The sequence below is a fragment of the Acinonyx jubatus genome, chromosome A1, assembly GCF_027475565.1.
Source record: "Acinonyx jubatus isolate Ajub_Pintada_27869175 chromosome A1, VMU_Ajub_asm_v1.0, whole genome shotgun sequence".
Taxonomy (NCBI): Eukaryota; Metazoa; Chordata; class Mammalia; order Carnivora; family Felidae; genus Acinonyx; species Acinonyx jubatus.
The window spans coordinates 201,638,340-201,656,604 of record NC_069380.1 but is presented as its reverse complement, the minus strand read 5'-3'; the positions used below and the strand labels follow the sequence as shown (position 1 = coordinate 201,656,604).

General features: G+C 43.3%; 1 protein-coding gene across 2 annotated transcripts in view; it reads right to left on the bottom strand.

Annotated features, from left to right (window-relative positions):
• Positions 1 to 7,225, bottom strand: part of CCL28 (C-C motif chemokine ligand 28) — a 28,210-nt gene extending 20,985 nt beyond the window's left edge. The window contains exon 1 of one of the 2 annotated variants that reach the window (XM_053200906.1): positions 7,068 to 7,225. In XM_053200906.1, coding sequence (XP_053056881.1) covers positions 7,068 to 7,131 — 64 coding nt within the window. In that variant the 5' untranslated portion in view covers positions 7,132 to 7,225. Of the gene's footprint in view, positions 1 to 6,945 lie in introns of both variants that reach the window. The other variant, XM_053200896.1, reaches the window with a different exon arrangement.
• Positions 7,226 to 18,265: the final 11,040 nt, after the last annotated feature.

Sequence of the window (18,265 nt, the reverse complement as noted above, 5' to 3'; positions counted from 1 at the left end):
TTCTGTGCTGACAGTTCAGAACCTGGAGCCTGCTTCAGATTCTGTGTCTCCCGCTCTCTCTGCCCCTCCCCTACTCACATTCTGTCTCTGTCTCTCTCAAAAATAAACATTAAAAAAAAGAAAGCAGTTTGCAAAACACATGTATAAAGAACACTTTATAGGACACAGTAAAGTGGAAACAAAGCAAATGTTATGCCACTGTTGGGGAAAGGATTCCTAGGATAAAGATAAAAATAAGATTCATTTGCCTGCTGTGAGTTTGTCTCAAGTTTGTGAGTTCAATTTAAGAAGAGCAATATGTAAATAAACATGTATGTGTTTGGTTAAGGATACGTTTCCCTATTCTAGTGGACTTCACGCCTTAATGGAGCCACATCACATTGTGGATATAACCACAAATGGAGGTGTCCACTGCTAACATCGAGGAGGTGGGAAGGACTCACCAAGCAATGAGGCATGAGATTGCTATGCTCAAATAATATCCTCCCAAATAAAATCCTCCCAGATATTTTTGGAACCCTGGGATAATGTAAAGAGTGAATGAGGCTTTTTCTTTACCTTCATATGAAGACATTTGGTCACTAATGCTTCTCACAGCATGGACACTTGGACCGGTCAGGGAATATTCCTGAAGGGGATCAGGATAATTTTGTGCCATAGGGACATGCCGAAAGGCATTACTGCACAGTGGTTAAGCATACAGAGACAAACAACCAGGCTCGACTCCTGGCTTTATCACTTACAAGCTTATGTTGGATGAGTTACTTCATTCCCTCTGTTTCAGTTTCTTTATCTGTAATATGAGGATGGTAATAGCACCTTCTTCACAGGGGTGTTGTGACGACTGCTTGAGTTTATGCATTAAGTGCTTAGAACAAGCTGACAGGGGCACCTGGTGGTTCAGTTGGTTGAGTGTCCGACTTCAGTTCAGGTCATGGTCTCATGGTTCGTGAGTTCAAGCCCCTTGTCAGGCTCTGTGCTGGCAGCACGGAGCCTGCTTGGGATTCTGTCTTTCTCCCTCTCTCTTTCTCTCTCTCTGCTCCTCCCCCAATTGCACTCTCTCTCTCTCTCTCTCTCTCTCTCAAAAATGAATAACCATTTATTAAAAAAAAAAAAACCAGGCTGACAAATAGTAAACACTCAATAGTTAGAAACAAAATCACATCACCTGCCCCACAGTAGGCATCCAGGTGTCAATATTAAGTTTGTGGAATGCGCCCACTGTCCATTTACTGCCCCTCAGCTTCAAATTCACCCTTAATGGCCAGTTCTAGGGAATTAAGATGGGCCCTTTAATATTTTTCCTTCACGGGCAGGCACGATGTTAAACCTTTGTCAGTGGAGGACACTGGAAAGGCATTGCAGCAAGAGGGGTTTCCTTCCAAGTTCCAGGGTGCGCCCCTATCATTTCTGCAGCACCAGGCTCTGGGAGCACATGACAGCCAACAGCACCCCCAACTCGGGGCAGTTTGGGGCAGAGTGTCTCCAATGAGACACCTCCCTGTGAAGAACTTGCTCCTGCAAACTGGAAGGCAGACCAGTGATTTTCCTGCCACTCGGTGAGCCATGGCTGTGCCCTCTCTAACAAGGTCTGAATCTCAGCTGGGCAGGGAAGGGGTAATGAGATCTCTTCCCTCAAAAGCCCTGTATTCTTCAGGGTTCTGTGTGCCTCCTTCTAGCCTATCTCTTGTTATAGCTAATAATTTGTTATATTAAACTTTCCCTGTTCAAATTCATGTCTTGTTTTTGTCTCTTAATTGGACTCTGACTGATAATGAATGAATGAGACTTCAATGTTCTAAATTATTCCTGGAAGTTTGTATGTTGTCTCTAAGATGAATGATCCAAACTTTTAACAAATACCTGTGTGTGTGAAACAGCTATACTGTTATCTATGATTAAGTGAAAGAAAAATTAGGTAATGTGTAGATTGTTGTCCTTTTTATGTTTTTAAAAATCTGTGTGAATGTGTGTGAGTTCATATTTGTAAATGCATAGAGAAAGTTCTGGAAGGATACACAGAACCCAGAGGGGTTATTTATTACCTCTGGATGGGGAAGAGGGATGAAAGGAATAGAGAAAAGGGAACTATATTTTAAAAATTTACACTGAGTGTTTGTTACATTTTTAAAAAAATTTAGTGTTTATTTATTTTTGAGAGAGAAACAGAGACAGAGACAGAGCATGAGCAGGGGAGGGGCAGAGAGAGGGAGACACAGAACAGGAAGCGGTCTCCAGGCTCCACGCTCAGTACAGAGTGCAATGCGGGGCTCAAACTCATTGTGAGATCATGACCTGAGCCAAAGTCAGAGGCTTAACTGACTGAGCCACCCAGGTACCCCGAGTATTTGTTATTTTATAATTTTTATAATTTTAGGAATTCAATTATTTGATTTTTGTGACTTTCCATAATTTTAATTGATTAATTAATTTTAGAAACTTTTTAATGTTTATTTTTGAGAGAGAGAGAGACAGAGAGACAGAGTGCAAGCAGGCGGGGGTGGGGAGGGGTGGAGAGGGGCTGTGAGACACAGAATCCAAGCAGGCTCCAGGCTCTGAGCTATCAGCACAGAGCCCAACATGGGGCTGGAACCCACAAAATGCAAGATCATGACCTGAGCTGAAGTTGGACGCTTAACTGACTAAGCCAACCAGGTGCCCCTCATAATTTTAATTTAAAAAGTTAGTGATAGCAATGCCTGGGTGGCTGGGTCGGTTAAGCATCTGACTCTTGGTTTTGGCTCAGGTCATGATCTCACAGTTCGTGGGTTTAAGCCCCCTCATTGGGCTCTGCGCTGATGGTGCGAAGCTTGCTTGGGATTCTCTCTCTCTGCCCCTTCACCACTTGTGCTCTGTCTCTCTCTCCCTCAAAATAAATGTATAAACTTAAAAAAAAAAGTTAGTGATAGAACCTGGCCAAAGGAAAGGAAAGGAAAGGAAACTAACAATTATTGAGCACCTCTTCTATTCTATGCCCAACACTTTCCTTGTTATCTCATCTAATCCTGAGAATAACTAGGTAAGAGAGGCATTGTTATTCCTGTTTTACTGTTAAGAAAACTGGGGTTCAGAACGTTAGACAATTTCTCAAGTTCATGTAGTTAGAATTCTGACTTGACCTTTTGGAATCCAAAGAGACTCTTGCCAGGCTTGCCAGCATTTCTCAAACAAGGTTTCATAGCAGGGGGCTCATGAGCGTGTTCTCAGGGTTTATGAGCTCTCCAGACAATTCCTAAATTTTAATATGTCGTCTCGATCATAATATTTAAATAGACATGTTCTGGATCTTCTGGAAGACTATCTTAAAAGAGCACTTTCAGGACATTTGAATTTTGCTTATGTTTATGCCTAGTGCTATTATCAGGTCAGATCCTACCTTAATTGTCCTAGGCCAGTCAGAAAGGAACAGAGTGGAATTTTCTAATGCATTCATGCTAAGGGAGGGCTCAGTTATATCATCCTGGCTCAAACAAAAAAGTGGTGGGGAGAAAACACTTCTCGTTCTGAACATGCTAGCAAATGCACATAAAACTCAAAATCTGCATCTTAAGGATCAGTGCTATATTTGTGTTTGGAATGGTGATGGTAGTTTTGGCCAAATATTAACCATTACTTTAAATTAATATTGTTCGATTGAACTCTTCTTGGCTTTGCAGTTGTGTTTTTATTTAAATTTAAATTTTATTTTGGTTTTAAAATTGCAGAAAAGATATACACACAGGGGGTTTATAACTGGTTTCATGTTTATATACCAAGTAACATAGTAAAATAATTAAAGGTTACCACTGAGAGTAAAAAGAATGTTTTCCTGTAAAGGGGCCCATGTATGACTCAGATTTGAGAAGGCTGCTCTTATATTATTCTGTTTCTCCAGACACAGGAAAAGGACATTTAAAAAAAAACCCGAACTACAGTATAAATACTATGACTGGGTTCCTTAACCAAAATCTAGACGCTTAGTCTAACAATGGTATTGAATTTAAGGAAAGCAGGGTGTGTTAACAGAAGGGTATACCTGGAGAGAAACTGAAGAACAGGTTGGTGGCCCCCATGTCAGGCCCCTCAGGAACCACTCCTGGGGAAGTGGAGGGTCCTGACTGTGCAGAACAACTTTCAAGCCCAAATGCATATTCTTTGTTTTTTAATGCTTATTTATTCTTGAGAGAGAGAGAGAGAGAGAGCGGGAAGGCACAGAGAGAGAGGAAGACACAGAATCCGAAGCAGCTCCAGGCTCTGAGCCGTCAGCACGGAGCCCGACGTGGGGCTCAAACCCACGAGCCGTGAGATCATGACCTGGGCTGAAGTAGGACGCTTAACTCACTGAGCCACCCAGGCGCCCCTCAAGCACAAATGTACATTCTTGGTAATCCTCCCTAGCGAGTGCCCTATAATTAAAACAAACAGAAAACAAAATGTCTTTTTAAGATGCAGACGACAAGTCCCCAGCAAGTGCCTGTGTGACGAGGAACCATCCTGCTGTGAGAAAACGGGTTGTCAGAACCAAGTCGGTTTGGGACTGTGAGGCAAAATGCCTCACCCTGCATCTGCCAGAGACAAGTGGAGCCTTAGTCTGAAAATATCTATAGTAACACAGCCAGCCCACAAAGCCCTAGATTGTGGCTTTAAATAATCTGGCTTAGGGCCACCGGAGTGGATGATAGACATTTTTATGGACTCGGTTTTGAGTTCTGGGAGCCAGCAGCCACGTCAGCAGGTGTATATACCCTCCTACCTTTGGGTAGAATCCAAGGCTTTTAATTACAGGTAAGTCAACTGCTTCCTGATTCATGCAAAATGCTTTGAGAATGCCAATTACTGAGCCATAACATTAAAATGGCCATTTAAGGCACCATTAAGGCAGTGGAACCATTGGTGCCTGGAAGAACAAAATGTATTTCTCAAAGTTACCAACTGGCACAGACCACTTCCCGATCCCCTCCCGGAGCCTGTGACAATTGTCAAAGCCACTTAAACCTCCTTCCCTGCACTTCCCAGTATTCCCCACCTCCCTGCCTCCCTCCTCTCCTGCTCCTCCCCCAGGTCTGAGTCCCTTAGAGCCTCCCACAGGGCACGTGGGACACACAGATACTCCATGGAAGGCTTTTATGGAAAGCAGTGGGTTACCCCTCTAGGTTCCACAACTGCTCTCAGGCCTACCCTCTTGTATTTTAACCCAACATCACTTATTTTTAGACGGCAGAGGGTTGGGCGCTTCCCAGATCGTGTGATTTTCCTGTGGCCCGAACTGCCTTAGGAAAAGCCCTGGGAATCACCCAAAAGGCCACTGCGGGGTCTCCTCAGTTCTCTTTCTTTCTTTCATCACCAACTGGATCTTTTTCAAACACCTTTGTGTTTTGCTGTCCCACCTTCTCTGCCAGGACTCAGTCCCATGGGAAGTCTGGCCTTGGGTCTGGCAGGGGCATCCCTCATCACCCCTGCCCCTCTGCCTGCCTGTCTCTCCCTCCTCTCCCACAGGACAGCTGCTGTGATTGCTGAGGGGCAGCTGGAAACACGTCAGGAAGCTGAAGGGAGATACATACACTTTTATTTCAAAGCTTTATGTGAAAAAAAAAAAAAAAGTGCATTGCCAAAACTAGAAATAAAGCCTGAGCAGGTAAGCCTTTGAGAAACAGTGAAAGTGAATCCTAAAATTTCAATGGTGAGTTCTTCTGAAAAATTTTTACAGAAACATAGAAAATGATACACTTGTGTCTTTGTCTTGATAAGATAGATAGATTGATAGAAATGAAGAAGAGATTATCCAGATAGAAATGAAGAAGAGATTATCTAGATCTTTCCATGCTCGGTAATACAAGCCCAGTACATTGGGGCACTATATCGGGTCCCCTAAACAAATGCCTACAGGAACCAGGCAGTTAATAGGACGATAGCCAACTTCAGAGAAGGACAGGGGCTACTGCGCTCTAGCCAATTCCTGCCAGAGGACATGGGACCGTTGTTGCCAGATGTGACTTTTCAAGAGAAGCTTTAAAATACAAGTGGGGTGTAGGGGCGCCTGGGTGGCACAGTCGGTTGAGCGTCCGACTTCAGCCAGGTCACGATCTCGCGGTCTGTGAGTTCGAGCCCCGCGTCGGGCTCTGGGCTGATGGCTCAGAGCCTGGAGCCTGTTTCTGATTCTGTGTTTCCCTCTCTCTCTACCCCTCCCCCGTTCATGCTCTGTCTCTCTCCTAAAAATAAGTAAACGTTGAAAAAAAAATTTAAAAAAAAATAAAATAAATAAAATACAAGTGGGGTGTATATGTGAGAATGTATATACGAAATCTGTCAGTTTTTAAGGGTTGGCAAATGCTTTCAAAAGCAGATCAGACACGACTTATATTTCACCTCTCTTCTGGATTTATAGAATCTATTCAAGGTCAAGTTTCAGAAAAGACGACAGTGGGAAAGAGTCAAGTCAGTCAAGTATTTAGTACTTCTGTTTAGGTTTTCCTAAGTACTGTAGAAAAGATTGCCTCCGGTTCAAATGCAGTTACTATCTCCATATATATGCTAGCAATTCACAATTTGAGTTCTCTTTGATATAATTTGTATGGTTCAGTCTCCTTTATCCTGCATCCCTTCTTAAAGGTCAGATTGCAGTTTTGCTTTTCAGTATCCACAGGGCTGACTTTGTTGCTTCCCAAATCCCTAACCCAGAAGGTGACGTCTGCCTTTCCTGCAGGAACATGCACATTTGTCTCCAGTGTAGCAGGTTGGGGGAAGGAGGAGACGGATGAATAATAGGGATTTTCCTCCAACCTCTACCTGGGGATTTTCTAAGAGACTGTCATCAGCAAAGGAAACACAGCTCAAAGTTGTTGTGTGGAAAGATCTCATCCTCCATGAGACAAATTACTAATATCTGTTCAAATGAGGTTCCATCCTTCTTGAAGATCAGCAATGTAAATCTATGCCAGTCTCTCGTAGATAACTGGAAATTCCTACCTGAAGAGATCGAACTTCCTGCCCCAAATTGCCGCCAGGACTTCACTCCTTCCTGCTCCATCTTGGGGAGGCAGCACCCCCTCTTTCCACGGGAGGCTTGCATAGCCAACACCCCCACTCACCTTCTGAGGAGGGAAAAGCCACACAGGCAGCCAAGGCCACCAGAGCGAGTCCTGTCTGCTGCATTCCTGCCTGCCCCACCAGCCCCGGGCTGTACCACAGGTGAGGCTGTAGGATCAGGAAATGAGGCTGAAGGTGTCCTTGGGTGCAGAGAGTGTGGAGGAAAAGTAAGCCGGGCAGCCCCGCCCTGGGAGGTGCTGGGGTACCTATTTCTCATATTTCTTTCCTTGAGACCAGGCTCTTTCTTACGACCAGAACTGTGTACAACCACCTGGGGGTCTAGCAATGTCAGCGGTGATCTGGCAGTTGGCGAGGTCATTGCGAGTTGGGGGTGTGCATCAGAATCATCTGGGAACCATTAAAAAATAGCTGTCTACTCGAATCCGTCCACACACCTAGAATTCAGGATTTGGAGTAGGGGACTAGTGATTTGAATTCTTTTGAAGCTCCATAGGTGATTCTGATGGACACCTCCATTGAGAACTGTTGCGTAAAGGAATCCGTTTTTAAGTAGCTTGGTGAAACTAACAGTTTCTGGGGACAAGGGTGACAAGTCATAAAAAAACAGTATTATCTGGTGGAAGGATATGGAAAAATTCGACCCCCCTCTGGCCTTGGTTTGCAGCCAAATTGTTTTCAGTGAGGCTGTTAGTTTATTTAGGAGAAAAGACAGGTAGAAAGGCCTCTTGCCTCTAGGCTATGCCTGGTAGAAAAGAGGCCCAGAGCAGATGTAAGCAGGAAGGAGGAGGTGCGAGTTCTAGTCTGGCTTTGTTGCTAATCAGCTTTGAAAATAAGAGCATACGGTAGGGTAAGAATAATTGGATTCTAATCCTGCCTCTTTTACTAACTGGTTGTATAACCTCAGAATATGTACTTAACTTTTCTGCAAATACAAGTCAGGCTGGACGCTCTCCAAAATTTTGCCATGCTTTCTTTATAATTGCTCTGTCTCATGCAGTAACTTCTTGTCCGTATGTAGCCCTTGACCATATGAAATGTGCTCACCCAAATTTAGAGGCACTATGAGCATAAATACACACCAGATTTCAAAGACTTAGTACAAAAAATATAAAATATCTCCTTAATAATTTTCATATTGATTACATGCTGAAATGCTGAAATGAAAAATATTTAGATATTTGAGTTGAATGACATTATTACCATTAAAATCTCTTGTTTCTTTTTACTTTTTTCATATGACTACTCAGAAAATTTTAAGTTACATATGTAGCTTACATTATATTTGCATTGGGCAGTTACTTTGTAAGGTCAAGAGCTCGAGACCAGAATTGTCCCCCCTCTGTCAAGTCATGGTACTTAACCAAACTCCAATTTCACTATCAAGAACAGCTACAAGGGCGCCGGGGTGGCTCGGTCAGTTGAGCGTGGACTTCGGCTCAGGTCACGATCTCGAGGTTCGTGAGTTCCAGCCCTGCATCAGGCTCACTGCCGTCAACGCAGAGCCTGCTTCACATCCTCTGTCTCCCTCTCTCTCTTCCCCTATAGTACTCACACTCTCTCTCTCTCTCAAAAACAAATAAAACATGAAAAAAAAAAACCAAAAAACCAGGCATAAAAGAGAACAAAATCTTGCTATTTGTAACAACATGTGTGGAGCTAGAGGGAATAATGCTAAGTGAAATAAGTCAGTTCAGAGAAAGAGATTTCACTCATATGTGGAATTTAAGAAACAAAACAAAGAAAAAAAGAGACAAGCAAAAAGCCCCCAAACTCTTAAATATAGAGAACAAACTGATAGTTGCCAGAAGGGAGGTGAGTGGGGGGATGGGTGAAATAGGGGAAGGGCATTAAGAGGGCACTTAGCAAGATGAGTGCTGAGTAATGTGTAGAATTGTTGAATCACTATTCTGTACACCTGAAACTAATATAATACTGTAGGTTAATTATACTCCAATTTAAAAAATAAATTAAAAAATTTTTTTAAAGAGAAGCAAATTAAAAAGGTCCAGAGTGATAATAAACTAGGAAACTGGAGCTTTGGAGTACCTGGGTGTAGACAAAGACTGGGGCCCGAACGAAGACCCAGTCACGCAGAGTAGTGGTTCCAACAAGCAAGGGGACCCTGTCTTGATTATGGAGCACAAAGGAGCTGCGGAGGTGACCTGCTTCTCTGCAGTAGAATAAAGCCTCTGTTCAGATGAAATGAAGGGTGACTGTTGGAGAACCCAGAGGGATTTTTAATCCAACAGGAAGGCTGAGCTCAATTTTGATGAGCCTGGGGTTAGAAAGAGCCTGTGTTCTTACTCTTGTACCCTTATTTGCTTCTCTATTTAATGGGACAGCTTCCCTTTCACTGTGTGCTGTTCTGCTAGGGAATGTCACCAGGAGCCTTCCAGGAAGAAGGCATGGGGACAGAATCCAAACACTTGGAAAACACAGGGGCTCTTCCTTGAGTGGTCTCAGGTTGTTAGCATTTTCCCTCTCCTTCCCACTTCTTCCTGGGGCTGCTGCAATGAGGTGATGGGTTGGGTAGCGGCTTCTGGAAGACAACTGGTGTCACACATGGGATTCATGAGATTACCACCATTAGAACGACAGCCCTGGGACAAGGCGTTATGTCAGCCTGGTGTTTAAAGGCAAACATGACACAGACCCGCAGGAGCCCATAAACCACTGGAAATCCCTGTGCCGTGTTGTTATGTAATGAGCACGAGAGCAATGCCGGGCAGGTCAGTTTGATTGGGGGGAGGGCAAACTGAATGGTGGAATTTTTGCCTGTGGGGAACACGGTGCGAGCTAGTTATGGGGTATGTGTGTCTGTGTGTGACGGGATGTTCACCGGGCACCATTCTACCCAGAATTAACTGGGAAGGAGCCTTGAAAGACTGAGATGAGAACAACTTTGATTATTCAAATGTTTTTATCTGGGCTTGGAGCTTCTACAAAACCAAATGAGGAGGAGACTGGGAAATGTGTGCCCTAAGGACCTAGGGAATAGTTGGAGGGTAGAGCCATGGACTCAGTTTGAAGACAGCCTAAAAGTACGTTTGGTTTTGTGTTTCCCACCGTGAAATGTCCCTGGCTTAGAATACCAGGAGGCAAACTTTACAAAATTTTTTTGCAGAGGGGTGGGCGGCTGGGTGGCTTTCTCGGTCTAAGTATCCAACTCTTGATTTTGGCTCAGGTCATGATCTCCCACTTGGTGGGATCAAGCCCCAAGTTGGGCTCTGTCACAGAGCCTGCTTGGGATTATCTCTCTCTGTCTCTCTCTCTCTCTGCCCCTCCCCGGCTTGAGCATACTCTCTCTCTCTCTTTCTCTCTCTCTCTCTCTTAAAATAAATAACTAAACATTTTTTTAAAAGTTGTTTATTTTACCAGGAAAAAGCAAATCGTTTTCACCTTAAAGACAATTAAGTATAAACTCAGACATTCATAAAAATACTTTATACCATCCATGCTCTAGGTAAAATGACCTGTTTGGATTAGGAGGATGAAGAAGAGTTCTATTTTATTTCTTAATTTTATTTTTTATTTCAGAGAGAGAGAGAACACGAGCAGGGGGGAGGGGCAGAGGGAGAGAGAGACAACCTTAAGCACGCTCCACACTCATCAGGGAGCCCAATGTGGGGCTCAATCCCATGACCCTGGGATCATGACCTGATTGAAATCAAGTCAGATGCCCAACCAACTGAGCCAACCAGGAGCCCTGGTAATAATATTTAAATGTTCATTTCATAGAAGGAATTGTTTTCTATATCATATAGCAAACAAAAAAATTATAGAGTTTTCCTTAGAGCATGGAGGATGATTAATTATAAAAATATATATCACCAGGGGATTTATAGGATTGAAATTAGGACCAAGAGCTGTGTGTGTGTGTGTGTGTGTGTGTGTGTGATACTTCAGAAATCTGTATTCTTTCAAAATAAGATAGTACATTTTCCAGCCGAGATGGCTTTTAGCAAAACCAGGCCAGGCTGTGGTTTCATGATTTATATATACTCTGTAGTTAATTAAATGTGTGATGGGGTTGGGCATCAGATATGCTAAAGCAAACAGGGAAGAAAAAAGGCAGGACTAATCAGTGGGAACAGAGTTTGAACTTAGAGCCAAAGTAGGGAATTTCCCTAGCACTGAATTTCTTATTCCTGGTTAACATTTTAGTTTCCTTTCCAGACTTAAATGTATAACTGTTTTCTTTTTTAGCATTCATGCCTTCCAGATATAGAAACAATCCAAATTCATCCCAATATCGTCATTATCAGTTTTATACTGAGTACGCTGAGGCACAAAAGTTAGGTGACTTGACTAAATTAGTCAATAAATTGGGAATTATAGAGCAGAATAGTATCACAATCTAATAAAAACAAACAGACTGCACCCAGAAAAATCTTAAAAAGAAAAGCAATGGTGGACAACTAGCCTTTTTGGATGTTAAAATATATTATAAATCTACTATAACTAAAATAGTAGATTCTAGACACCAATGCATAAATCCAGGAGATACAATGCTTGGGAAAATTTAATATATATAATGAAGTTAGCATTTTACATCAGGGAAAACTGTGGTTTATTCAATGGTTTTGAAACAACTGGCTAACCATGTGAAAAAAGATAAAGTTGAAGATTTAAATTTCAGACATATTAAATATCTAATGTAAAGAATTAAAATATAGAAGTGTACAAAGGAAATATGGATGATTTTTTTTAAGTTTTGGAACAGGGGAGGTCTTTATTTTTTTTTAATGTTTATTTATTTATTTGTGTGTGAGAGAGAGAGAGAGAGAGAGAGAGAGAGAGAGAATGAATGGGGGAGGGGCAGAGAGAAAGGGAGAAAGAGAATCCCAAGCAGGCTCTGCCCTGGGGAAGGATTTTATAAGCATAAAACAAGACTCAGAAGCCAAAAAGACAAGAATGAAAAATTCGACCATACAAAAAAGTGAAATTCCATCATGGAAAAATAAAACTCAATTAAAGACAAATGGCAAAAACTTTGTGGGAGGGGTGCCTGGCTGGCTCACTTGGAAGAGCATGCGACTGTTGATCTCGGTGTAGTGAGTTTGGGCCCTAAGTTGGGTGTAGAGATTATTTAAATGAATAAATAAGTCAAAACTTTTGTAAAAAGTTGTGTGTGGAAAAGAGGGCATTTGTAAGGCAATAGACAACAGACAAAGGGCTTGTATATCAATAAGAAAGAGGCTAACGACTCCCTGAAAAATGGACTATGGATATGAACACATAGTTCACAGAAATAAAAAGGCTTATAAATACTTTTCTAATGCTTGGCATTCTTCAAAATTACTTAGACATCAATAAAAGCAACAAAATGAGACACATTTTCGTACCTGCCAGACTGGCAAAGAGCAAAGTATTTCGTATTACAGGGTGTTAGCAAGTATTTAGTAGTAGGTAGCAGGAGTGCAAATTGGTGCAAAGTCTTAGGATATTAATCTGGCAATACCTGTCAATCTAAAATGAAGATATCCTTTGACTTAAGAGTCACGTGGTAATCCACATTCATTTCCTCACAATTGTTAAACTCATGGTGGCTTCTGTTTCAAGGTCAGCGGACCTTGAAAGCGGAAGAGTCTCTGATCCCTAGATCCTCACCTGATTAGGTCAGCTCCACCCAGGAGACCTACATCTTCGACTAACTTAAAGTCAACTTTAGGGACTTTAACTACATCTGCAAAATTTCTTCATCGTTGCCACATTCTATTGGTTAGAAGCAAATCACAGGTTCCACCTGCACTCAAGACAAGGGGATGGTACAATAGTGTGGATACCAGGAGGCACAAGTAACCAGGCTCCTAGACATCAGTATTACCAACTATAAAACCATCACAATAAAGAACATCTAATACTAAAGTAGAGCTCATTTCACAGTAGGCACTGTTTCAAACATTTTGCATACATTAAGTTACTTATTGGTCAGGACAATCCTATGGAGTAGGACTTCTTCCTCCTTTTTTACAGATAAGGAAACAGAGGCATAAGTTTAAATAGTTTGCCCAAGGTCATAGAGCTGGTAAGTGTTGGAGCTAGCACTGGAACCCAGGCAGTCTACGTTCAAAGTCCTGTCTTCCTTGCTACACCATGTATGCATTTTGCAAATATGTACAGGGGTACAAAAAGAATTTAATGTTCCTTTGGCTTCAGCCCTTCTTTGTTTGGGAGATGCAGGAAGTATACGGATCCCCCTATTTCTCTGCCATGTTGGCCACCAATCTCAAGAATTTAATGTTCCAATAACTGAGGCTATATAACAAATATGCCAACACTTGTAGCTTCGGCCACCACAGTATTTGTTGTTTTGCTCATGAGTCTGCTTTTTAGGCAGGGGATGGCTCCACTCCCGTCTACTCCACTCAGCATCACCTGGAGTGGTTTGAGGCTGGAAGCTGGAATCATCTGGGCGGGTTACTCACTCCCACACTGGCAGTTGAGGCTGGCTGTTGGCTGGGAACCTCAGTTGTTCTTTATGTGAATCTCTCCATGTGACTAGTTTGCCTTCCTCACAGCATGGTGGTTGGGTACGAAGGGCAAGTATCCCATTAGTGAGAGAGCGAGCCGGGTAGAAGCTGTATTGCCCTTGGGGCGACTGGGTGGCTCAGTTCGTTAAGCATCTGACCCTTGATCTCAGCTCAGGTCTTGATCTCAGGGTTGTGAATTCAAGCCCTGCATTGGGCTCCACACTGGGACTGAAGCATACTTATAAACAAAGAAACAAACACTTTGTGTGACTCAAGAAGCGGTATGACCTGTCTTGGAATTTACACAGTTTCATTTCTACTGCATTTGATTAATCAGGATAGTCAAAAAGTCCTACTCAGGTTGAAAAGGAGGGGGAAAAAGACTTCACCTCTCAGTGGAGAGTGGCAAGGTTCTAGAAGAGCATGAGGACCTGAAATACTGCTGTCAATCTTGCACAAAAGATTGATTAATTTATTTCTGTAGCTCAGAGCTAGCCTGTACTCAAACCATCCCAATAATTTAGCTATTCTTTTCTTCAAAAACGTCAAGAAAAGGGCTCCACAATCTTAAATAATAAAACATTAATGTCTTTCTTTTTCCTGTTTTTATACTCCTAGATCACCTTTTCCTCTTACATTTCCCTTAGGGTGGAGAACAAATGAAATTTTAAGCTCCTATCAGGACTTTGCTGTTGGCTTTGAACCCGAGTGATTATGTTTTCTTTCTTTTGGCTGACACTTCAGGGAAGGTTCCTGAGGTAGGACTGTCTAAGACATGCCAGCTCTTATCTTCTAAAAAAAATAGGGAAGGATGAAGGAAATAAGACCATTCAGTCATTCATCTGTTCAACAAAATATTTGAGTTTCCACCTTGCACTGAGCACAGCCCTAGGGAAAGAGTAAGAGATGAAGACAGGGGCTCTGCCCTCCAGAAACCCATGCTGCTAGAGGAGGAGAGAAAGGGAAACAACAGCCTCCATATTAATTCCCATGGTAGGGGCCATTCCACCCTGTCGCTCACGGTGACCCCTTTGTTACTCTCTCAAGTGTGAAAATCATGGTAACCACCCCTTACAGGTCTGCAGCTGGGTCTTTGTCTTGTCTGGGATTGATGCTTAGTAGCACCCAAGTCCTCAGAAAGAAGGCTGCCATTGCTTCAAAATTAGTAAGGCAGTTCCTAAACTGTGTGCCAAGGCACCCCAGGGTACTGAGATGAACTCTTAGGGGTACAATAGGATATTCTAAATTACTGAGGGAGGGGTGCCTGGGAGGCTTAGTTGTTTAAGCATCCAACTCTTGATTTCGGCTCAGGTCATGATCTCATGGTCATGGGGTTGAGCCCCATGTCAGGCTCTGCACTCGGCATGGAGCCTGCCTGGGATTCTCGCTCTGTGTCTCTCTACCCCTCCCCCACTTATTTCTCTTTCTGTCTCTCTCTCTCTCAAAATAAAAAAAGAACTTGAAGTTTAAATTGTTGAGGGAATGATAGGGACATCTGTTGGATACCATCCCACAACCACTATTAAGTCATTTGGATCTAACTAAATAACAGGAGCTATCTGATATTTCTTTTGGCCTAGTGGTGCGGTGAAAAAAATTATTGACATTAAGAACACCAACTGTAAGCGAAGAAAGTTTGGTAACCTTTAGAGTACCTCATCTATCAATTTTTCTGATACTTCCTTCCTCGCATTTTTCTTCAGAGTGAACACACACTGCTTGAGCCATTCTTCATCTGGGACAAGGCCTTATTGCCTGATTCACCTGCTAGGACTTCTCCCCGGGGCCTTCGGAGGGATCCTCAGACGGGCATCATTTCCCATCTCTTTCTGCTTCTGCCTCCCTTTCTGTGGCCTTCTCCCCTTAGCGTTCACCTGCTCAGCGTCCTTTCACCCCATGCTCTGCTCTGGCAGGCACGTCCCTATGGAGATAATCAAGTCTCACTCCTCACTGGTGACATGCAGATTTTGTATCCCTGTCCTTTCCTCCTCTGCCCAGTTATCGCTACTCAGCAAAAGGTAAAGGTGAAGGAGAAAGGTAAGGGCCAAGATTCATTTCTGCTGGAGCTCCTGGTGAGCCGAGAAAGTTCTATCCCTTTCATTAACATATGTTTGCACTGGTCTCTTGTTAACTAATATCCTGGGGCTACAATCTCAAGACCTCATTTGCCTCAAATGAGCATTCCATTTTGGAGATCACTAGTGGTAAATGCCCAAATGAGTCCTAACTCAAGGCTTCAGTGTGGAGGGTGAGGAAGCTGAATAAGATGGGACAGGGAAAGCATTTGGTCCTTTGCCACCACACCACAAAACAGAAGGGTGCAGAGGACTAGACCGAAGCGGAGTCCTAGCTTTACCTTGGAGGCTGGATTGAGAGTTTTAAATTGATTTCCAGACAGGGGCGCCTGAGTGGCTCATTCTGTTAAGCTGGCTGACTTCAGCTCAGGTCATGATTTCAGAGTTCATGAGTGCAAGCTGTTAGCACAGAGCCAGCTTCGGATACTCTGTGCCCCTCTCTCTGTGCCCCTTTCTCTCTCTCTCTCTCTCTCTCTCTCTCAAAAATAAATAAAAACATTAAAAATAAATAAAAATAAATAAAGTGATTTACAGAGAGGATGCACTTGAGGTGATCTTGAAGGAGTAAGAGCTACACATACGCCAAAGTGGGGAAGGAAACGCCTTCCAGCCAGAGCGAATAGCACGTACCCAAAGCCAAGAGTGAGCACTTTCCATTCTGGGCACTCCCGATCAGCCAGAGCTCCATGCGGAGGCAGAACCCAATCCAAAAAGGCTACACGCAAGGGGAGAGGGGCCACATTCCCGGTTTGCTTAGATATTATTTCTAGTATTTTCTTCTTAGATTGTAAGTAGCCTAAATTCAAAAGTCATCGGCACTGAGCCACATAGGCCTGTGCCTCTAGTCTTCATCATTCTTGATGGGAAGAGGACACGGCTGCGTGACATCAGTTCCAACACAGGGGCTCTTGGCCTCAACTCCCAGTTACAGCCTCCAGGAAGAAAGGCAAACCTGCTCCTCCTACCCCTTACCCCTCTCCAGGCTTCCACATTGCCTTCAGGGTATTCCCAGCTCCTCAACTAGGGGAGGAGGATCCAGTCCCCGTGCTGTCAGCTGACTGCCTTCAGCCTTCACCTCTCCCACTCCAGACACCCTAATCCAGCAAAGCTGAATTACCTGTTGTCCCACCTACATGCTGTCACTGGGGGCTTCTGAGCCTTCGTAATTGCTGTTCTCTCAGCGTTGGGGGTCTTCCCACCCTTTCCATCACCTCCCTCTGGCCTTCACGGGAGCCCCCTGCTTTTCTGTTAGTTTTCAGGGAACTCCCCTTTCTTTCCTAATGGGACTTCAGAGGCCCTGTGTTTGCTCTTATTGCCCTACTGATCATGCTATACGGAAATGGCCTGTCTTCTGTATGTCTCTGCCATTAGCCTACAGGTTCAAGATGGAGACTATGTGTTTTTCACCCTTAGAACATTATTATTATTATTTTTTTAAGTAAGCTCCATGCCCAATGTGGGGCTTGAACTCACAACCCTGAGATCAAGTTGCATGCTGCACCAACTGAGCCAGCCAGACGTCCCCAGATCATTAATGTTTCATACGAGGTCTGCTACAGAGTAGGAACACATTAAACATTTGCTCAGTGGCCAAGTGAACTGGTGTTGTGTGAGGGCAAGTACTGGCTCCATTTTCACTCAGATGAACTATGGATGTTTAACTGGCCAAAGCTTTTATGAATTTAAATCTTTTTTTTTTTTTTTTTTTTTTTTTTTTTGCATGGAGAATGGAGAAAGACTTTGTATTAAGATTCAGTGGTTCCACACGGAGAAAATAGAGGACAAATAGAACCGTAGTGTCAATAGCAAAGGAAAAAAGGTCATTATTTTCCCAAAAATAAACTTAACTCTGGCAAGACAAGTTGGAGGTTATCTCCCCAGAATTTGAGGAGCCCCCCATTCCTGGGACAAGGAGCTGGGATTATAGAAAGCTAGAGCAGGAAGAGAGTCTTGGAAAGCATTTGGCCTATTCCTCACTGGCTCAAAAAGGACATGTGACTTGTGCAAAGACACCAGGGCTAAATTCTGGTCCGGTGCACAGGATTCAAGAGACCAGTCTTTGTTATGTGGGAAGTGTCTTGCCAGCTCGTATTAAACAAACAAAACCACCACCAACAAAACAATTAAAAATATCTAAGGGTAAGCAGAAGAATGACCCCCGTATCTTAATCCCTGGAACCTGTGAATATGTTACCTTACATGGCAAGAGAAGCTTTGCAAATGTGATAAAGAACCTTGAGCTGAGGAACTTGGCCTGGATTATCCAGCAGGGCCCAATCTAATCACGTGGGTCCTTAAATAAGAGAATCTTCCCAGCTGTGGTCCGAGGGAGACACGACTATCAAAAGAGGATCAGAAAGATGCATGTGAAGAAGGAAACCAACCTGCCATTGCTAGCTTTGAAGACAGAATACAGGGGCCACTAGCCAAGGGATGCAGGGGGCATCTAGAAGCTGCAGGAGGCAAGGAAACAGATTCTTCCCTGGAAACTCAGATGGAACACGTCCCAGCTGATGCCTTGATTTTAACCCAGTGAGACCTGTTTTGGATTTCTGACATGCAGAACTGGAAGATAATGCATTTATCTTGTTTTAAACCAATAAATTTATGCTAATTTGTTATAGCAGCAAAAGAAGAGTAATAGGGGACACACACAGGCATATACCCTACAACGTCTAAGCAGGCCAAGGA